Source organism: Hoplias malabaricus, chromosome Y, assembly GCF_029633855.1.
Source record: "Hoplias malabaricus isolate fHopMal1 chromosome Y, fHopMal1.hap1, whole genome shotgun sequence".
Taxonomy (NCBI): Eukaryota; Metazoa; Chordata; class Actinopteri; order Characiformes; family Erythrinidae; genus Hoplias; species Hoplias malabaricus.
The window spans coordinates 22,313,250-22,321,316 of record NC_089820.1 but is presented as its reverse complement, the minus strand read 5'-3'; the positions used below and the strand labels follow the sequence as shown (position 1 = coordinate 22,321,316).

At 37.1% G+C, this 8,067-nt stretch overlaps 1 protein-coding gene across 7 annotated transcripts in view; it reads right to left on the bottom strand.

Annotated features, from left to right (window-relative positions):
- Positions 1–2,960: 2,960 nt before the first annotated feature.
- Positions 2,961–8,067, bottom strand: part of LOC136678213 (electrogenic sodium bicarbonate cotransporter 1-like) — a 48,945-nt gene continuing 43,838 nt past the window's right edge. For all 7 annotated transcript variants that reach the window (XM_066656173.1, XM_066656172.1, XM_066656175.1 and 4 more), the window contains 3 exons: positions 6,905–6,998; positions 5,749–5,828; positions 2,961–5,047 (listed from right to left, as the gene is read on the bottom strand). In XM_066656173.1, the coding sequence (XP_066512270.1) occupies positions 5,785–5,828; positions 6,905–6,998 (138 nt within the window). In that variant the 3' untranslated portion in view covers positions 2,961–5,047; positions 5,749–5,784. The remainder of the gene's footprint in view (positions 5,048–5,748; positions 5,829–6,904; positions 6,999–8,067) is intronic.

Sequence of the window (8,067 nt, the reverse complement as noted above, 5' to 3'; positions counted from 1 at the left end):
TCACCACGGACCACACCTTTCCTCACTATCCTTTCCAGATTTAAACAACTGGAGCACCTGCAAAGTGTTATTATTTACAACTGACAATATCCGTGTTGAGGTCTGATTGGACAAAATATTACAGATAACGATGTGGGACACACATGGCTTTCAACCAAAGAGGGCAGTGTCTCTTTACAGTTTTACTCGAAGAAGAAATTAGTAGCATATCGTACCTATCAGTAAATTGTACACAAGCATGGTGTGGTAGTGACAGCTCCTTCATATGCGGCCGACAAATGCGTCCTTCTTCTCCGAGAAACAGGACTATCCTTCACCAGCTGAGATATTCCATGGTTAATTGTGTCCTGTGGGGATTTCCGAATATTGCGGAATCAGCAGAGGAGCAAACAGGGTTTTACTTAACATCGAGGAGTTTGGTGTGTTCTCCCTGTGTCTGCGTGGGTTTCCTCCGGGTGCTACGGCTTCCTCCCATGCTCCAAAAACACACATTGGTAGGAGGATTGGTGACTCAAGTATCAGTGAGTGTGTGTGTTTCCCTGTTAAGGACTAGCGTCCCCTCCAGGGTGTATTCCCGCCTTGTGCCCAATGATTCCAGGTAGGCTCTGGACCCACCGCGACCCTGAACTGGATAAGGGTTACAGATAATGAATGAATGATTATTGGTACAAATATTAAGAAGGAAAATGTACTTAAATGTTTCCTTTGTTTAAGGAGCAATTGGCAGTTTATTAAACTGTAGGGAATTGTAGTGTTTATCTATGAACGGACTCTTTTATCTCTTGTTTATCTCCCGCTGTGTTAAACGACACTAGTCTGAGGTCAATACATAGCAACTGAAGATGAAGCAAAACACATAGCGATTAGTTCTGTTAAATATTGTTCATATGAGAGTGCTGTTGAACTCTGTTTATATCAGAAAGCTGTTGTGGTTAGTAATACAACCTTTCCATTGTCCACAATCACTGGCTTAAATGATCGCTGTTTATTTTAAAGATGACCGTTATGTGTATTGTGTAATAACCACTGTGAGTAGAGCACGATGGAGAAAAGAGAAAGACAAGGAGCAGACAGAGAATTTTTGCTTGTTTAATTAAGTTCAATACTCTACTCCAATATCTACTGCTATCTTTGGGTTTTGGTAAAAAAATAAAATACTATGAAAGGGTGCACTGATCATTATCACTCTAAAAAAATAACCAAAAACAAGCATAGAGCCACAAATGTGTTATAACAATAAAAGCAGCAGAAGAACGTTCAATTAAAATGGTTGTATCTGTTTCAATTTATTATTATTTATGATATATTTTCAATAAAAGTCACTATAATAAAACACTTATTATATCACCGCGAGCTTTGATAAATTGAGAAAAATTATTAAAATGAAAGTGTGTGTGTGTGTAAACATTTAAATGGATGAAAACGGGGTTCCGTGGGAATAAAGGGAAAACCACACTGATCAATAATTGTGGTGAAATGAAAAGTAACCAGATTCAGATTGATCTTACTGCTGTCATATGAGGCGTCAAGGGCAATTTTACTAGCTCTAATCTTTCTGTCAGTGCTCAGCCTATGGGGTTTCCTCAGACGGCACAATCATTACCTTACTGAGCTTTCTGCTGCTGAACCGTCAGATTTACTGGAGAAAGACTTTATTCTCTGGACATTTGGTCTCACAAGAACTAAAACCTAAACATAGACTAGAATGGCTGCAGGACAGGAAGGGTTAAATATGTGAATGCATAATATATTTAAATTATTACATTATTTGATGAGCATTATTAGAGACGGCTGGTACAAGGAGCTTGCAGAGAAAGCTGTTATGAATATGTTCACTGTAGGATTTAATATTCACTTAATGAAATGGTTCTTCAGAGCGACGCAGACTGTTGTACACTCCTTTAAAGCACCACTTAATGTTTCTATTTATTTTCAAAACAAATGTTGAACACTAGAGGGCACAGTTGTACTGCATAAAATCTAGAGGGGTGTGGGTGTGTGGGTGTGGTTTGTAAATCAAAGGTTTGTTTACATCTGTGTTGAAAGGCAGGTGTTACATCTCAAAGCAGTAAAAACAGTAATACAACTGTTATTATTTTATGATATTATTATTTATAATTGCATTAAATCTAAGCATGGCAAAATATAAAAATTATATTGAGTTATTTGATGAGTAACTGATCAAAATGCACATAAACCAGACTATATCAGTACAGGAGCTGATGATTTTAAAACTCAGTTCTATTCTTATTCTTTAATACATTCTAGGTCTATAATATTTTAATAAAATACAAATGTGATAGAGCAGTACAGAACATGTGGTAAATGTAGAATAATATTAAACACACCAAAAAGGAAATGGTGATGAACATTACTGATTAAAATGCACAAATATAACCTGAAAAGGAGAATAGTTTCCTCACTGATGAACCTGAGTAGAAATAAAATATCACAATTTAAAAATTCATTCATTATCTGTAAGCACTTATCCAGTTCAGGGTCGCAGTGGGTCCAGAGCCTACCTGGAATCATTGGGCACAAGGCGGGAATACACCCTGGAGGGGGCGCCAGTCCTTCACAGGGCAACACAGACACACATTCACCTATGGACACTTTTTTTTGAGTCACCAATCAACCTACTAACATGTGTTTTTGGACTGTGGGAGGAAACCAGAGCACCCGGAGGAAACCCACACGGACACAGGGAGAACACACCACACTCCTCACAGACAGTCACCGGGAGCGGGAATCAAACCCACAACCTCCAGGTCCCTGGAGCTGTGTGACTGCGACACTACCTGCTGCACCACCGTGCAGCACAATTTAAAAATGCTCAAGTAAATGTAGGTAGCTCCATTTCACCTGTGCGTTAAAGTTACAACAATAACGTGAAAATGTCATGTAAAAGAGGGGAAAAGTTTAAAAAAAAAATGCTCCAGACACAATTTAATAAAGTCTGTTTATTTTTTTTATTATTTATTTCTTTTGAAAAATAGAAATTTCTAAAATAATCATGTCTGTACTATGTCCTAAAAAGTCACAAAATTGTGATTTTTTTAAATGTTACCTGTTTAAAACACCCTACTGTTATTACGAGCTTCATTTGTTTAAATAATCTAGTTCACCCCGACATGTTTACACCTCTGCGACATTCTTCAGTATTCCTCATCGGTTTGCTCTACACAGCGCCCAAAAATATAATTAAAATTTCATTCAAATACACTGTTAAAACAACTTGATTCTGAAAAAAAACATCATTATAGTGTCATTTGTACAGAACTGGTGATTTTAAAAAATCTGGTCATTTTTTTTTTTTTTTTTTTTTGGAAAAAGATAGGAATAGAGAGTAAAAACAGTGGGACGGAGAGCGGGAAAAGGCTGAGGGTCATTCATACAGGCCATGAGGACATGCAGGGAGATTTCACATTTCACCATCTCTGCAACAAGCTCGATATACCGAGCTCACTTAGCATATGTGTGTATTTCATGTCATGTCCATAAATATATTAATCAGCTCTCAGAACAATACCTTGTATAATCATTATTGTTTTCACATTGAAAATCCCAGCTGCCATTTACAGTTTTAAAGTTTATAGAGGAATCGATCCATAGAAATGCTTCAAACTAAATGTGTAATATATTTACTCCTGTTCTTTTTTCTGAAGATACAAGGTTTTGTTGAGATAGCAACAATATCCACCGTTCTATATGATGACTACTCGTTAAAGCTAATGAGTAATGTACAAACATTCAAATAATGAATGAACATTCGATCTTTATCTAGATGTCGCTTGAATAATGCACACAATGGACTAAATTCACTGCACAATTCTACTTCAGCTCCAGGTCTATTATTGCAGTTCTTGGTTAAGTCACTTCGGTCATTTGTGCACGACAAACAGATCTAGTTGGAAAAAGCAGGATAAAAATAAGGGCAGTGATAACCACATATCGGTTGCAGAAATCTGCAACATGAAAATGTCTACGAAAGTAAATGAATGCAACCATAGTGCAAAATATTATTTTAAAAAATCAGAGCTGGATCTTTAGTTATTAATACAATAATCTGCACTTGAATGTATTTCATTTTTGAAAAGGAATACAAAAAATATATCTTAATACTGTATTAATAATACAGTAATCTTGTAGTAATGTCATAAAGCTACGCAGGATCAAAACCATAAAATATTAAAAGGTTAAGAACAACTATGTATAACAATATATTATTATAGTACATATTATTGCAAATATTATTGTTCTCCATTTTCATAGCATGTTCTTTCTTCAGTGTTTTTGTTCGGGAGGTACACTAAACTCACAGACAAGGTTTTAACATTAAAATCCCTTGCTGAACAAATAAAAAAATTTTTTTACAGAATGCCTGTTATCTAAAACAAGAGGTAGAGCTACAAAATAAAACAAAACATATCAATATATTATTTTCCTGCTACAGGAAAATGCAATTACAGTAATTCCTTATATCAAAAAGATGAAGGAAACAACAGGTGAGGAAGGGAACGAATGGGCTGTGATGGTTGGAGCCGGGGTCTTCTCCCCACACTTAGTTAAAAAAGAAGAAAGAAAACAAAGGTAACTACAGCATTTTCTTTTGATCAGAGGAAAAGTGAATGTAGAAATTGCATAGTAGTAAGGAGTGATGGTGGGTCAGCCAGCTTTCTGAAGAAGTAAGCGAGGAATGAGCGACTACTGAGAGTTCTTTGCTTGAAATCAGGAGAAGAATCAAAATGGCATCCATGAAGACTCTAGTAAAGTGTCCAGACGTTGTGCTCGTTGACATGGTCCCAGACAGCACTGTGGGAAGCCTTTTTCACATCCCTTTAAAACATCCTTTCCAAAGGACGAGAGAATTCACAGATAATCTGTGTACAGTGATGGGTGATCCTGCAGAATTCTGATTAGCTGAATGGGCAAGAAGGATTATATTGACGTCTCGGATCCTCGACTCTTCCAGAAGAACCCATCTTCATCGTCATCTGGGTCCATGTCTATTCTAATCTGAGGCACATTTAGTGGCAGTCTCTCTGGACTGGGACAAAAAAACAAATATGACATTTAAAATACACATGCATTTTGGTGCCTCACTTTCCCTGGGCTTTGCTTGGAGTGGCGGTCTTCATGCACACTGTGTTTGCGACCTCTAGATCAGAGAATGATCAAAACAATCTAGAGCACCAGGTTGGTGGAGCTACAAGGCAGATGGCTGTAGTAAATCGGCCCGTTGAAGAGTACAGGTGTACAACGTCTGAGACTATGAGAGGCATCTGAACCATGATCGTGATAATGTACGTCTAAGCTCCATAATCATTTTAAAGCCTGTATTTATCACCACCAGCCTGAGATTATTGGATCACTGCCAGTGCAGCTTGTCCATACATTGTGCCACTTTACACTGCCACTCAAAACAGGGCACATATAGAGACTGAGAGGATAACACACTGTGGAAAGCAGGAATAACAGTAAACTACTTAGCAGTTTGTCCAGACTACAGATCTGTCTGACCCTCACTCTCACTAATCTGGGCACTGCTTAACCCACCCAAAATCCTCTGCTCCTCATCCGGCACAGCCTCCCTACCCCTCCACCTGGATGAGGTTATGCAGAAGCCCTCTTGTCATGACTCACTTCTGCTAATGCCAACGTGATGAGTGTCCCTCCCAATCCCACACATTCAAATATGCCACATATAAATTAATCTCCCCGCAGACCTCAAAACACCTCTTGACTCACCTTGACGTCGGACTGTCTTGGTAGTAGTGCAGTTTCTCAACATGATGTATATCGTTCAAGAAATGAAGGGTTCTTTTCTCCTGCAAAGGAAAATGTTAGAAGGAGTTCAGCAAAGGCTTGCCCTAATATTCTACTTCACACATGCTATCACAATTAATATTTTCCGTAATATGGTATCAATTTGGTCACATCTAATTCTATATAACGATTCTCATATGCCAGCCTTGTGCAACTTTGCAGGTTTTAAATATTTAGAAGAAATCTAGCAATCTCTAAAACATTTACAATAATGCAAAAACATCCAGAGATATGAAAGGATAAGCTACAGATGATCCCAGTAGAATGATAACATCAAAAATAATGTTATAAGATAAATTCTAGCATTTAAAAATACTTATTGATCTGGAAAAGCACAATGTTTTAAACTTAATACCTGCTGACTAAAAAGTATATTAAATACTGATCAATTTATATTTAGTACTATATAATATTTAATACCGATATTTAAATCTACTACAAAACTACAAAAATTGCCCAAACTGAAGTATTCTACATGCACAGTTTTTCTTGAATGGTACAGTACACACGCTTATGCACACAGTATTAAAAAAGCATCAGTATTAGAGCCAAATAAAAAAAGAGGAGTGAAAGAAAAACATTCTGTTAATTCATGCACGGCCATTTGGATCCATCTACTTGCAATTCAAATGCAAGCGAAGCTCAGTGTCCACATCTGACCGAGGTCATGTTAAACACCACTTGACCACTAAAAGATCTTTCTGGAGATATGAAGTCCAGCAACCCACTGGCTAAGCAAATGACGCAAAATGGAGCAAATATGTTTTGTAGTACACCACAAATCCCATGAGTAAATGCCCAAAGATGAGGATCTCTAAGAGGGAGCATGCAAATTAAATGAAACATAAAAGAGTGAACGCATGGTTAGAGAAAAGAGAAAAATACATTATTAAGAGGTTTCTGTTCATGCTGAGAGCGAATCCAATGTATGATCAGAAACAAGATGTTAGTAATAGCAAGTAATGAAAGAAAAATAAGACACAGAAATGCATGCTGGGAGGTTATAGAGGCCGCAGGCTGGCTTCAGGGACCCCTCTGAGGGCCTGAGTTCAGAGTGGAACGCTGTTCTTCTACTCACTGTCAGAGTCCTTATCCCCTAAAAAGGGCTCCTGCTCCATCATGTCCAGGGGAATTTTAATGCTGGGGACGTTCTCATTGGATTGGTAGTCAGACTGCAGAAAGGGAAAAGTGTTCTCTGAATAGTCATGGAGGGGAGATCCACTTCAATGAATCTACTTAAATCTACTGAGAGCTTTTAGGTCAATATTGCATTGAGGGAGCAATATCGTAACAAGTGAAGTAAATATTAGATTTATTTATGTTGTTTAACGTATGCTTCTAAAATGTTATAAAATTCAGAACCAACAGTATACAATCCAAGCCAGCCATTTTTCTCCACAGCATTATTTCACATCAGATCTCTAAACGATTTGATTGGCGTCTCAACAAATGTCCAATGTAGAATTTTTAAAAAAAAATCAGTCAAGATTCTTAGTTCATTCATTCATTCATTCATTCATTCAATCATTCATACGTTCATTTGTTCATTTTCTTTAAGTGCTTCATCCTGATCAGGGTTGTGGTGGATCCGGAGCCTACCCGAAAACACTGATTAGAAGTCTAGAACACACACTGGACAGGGTGCCAGTTACAATAATATTGTATAATAATCAATTACAAATGTGTGATCCTTTTTTTGCATAAATAGTTATGAATGACAAAGACATTTTAGCTTTACATTAATTAGAAATAGTTCTCTTCTGAACAATAATTTCTAAACTCAAAAAAAAAAACTTACAGATAAATGGTGTTGCTTATAAATTACACAGTGAATCTGTATGGCCTTCTGAAAAAGAAACTGGTCTCCAAAGACCCTGAGTCATAGGTAAATAGGAGAAGGAAACAATGCTGTAGTGGGTTTTTAAATAGGAAGCCTAATGGAAAATGACAGTTGTGCTGGCTAATGCAGTATTCCCTAGTGTTTGGTTCTTCCCTCTAGAGCTGTGATGAGATCCACTGAATGAGGAGAGACAGATATTTCCTTAAACATGACCTAGAGAATGCTTCTGTACTACACTGTATCTTGCTGAAATGATATCCTTCTTATATTTTGCTAAATGTAGGACTACTTAACATCCAGTTTTACATAGCCAAAATAGTATCTTCTGTAAAACTGAGCAATGCAAGTTAATGACTGATAAACAATGTGTTCACACACACAAACAGTCATATTAATAACAC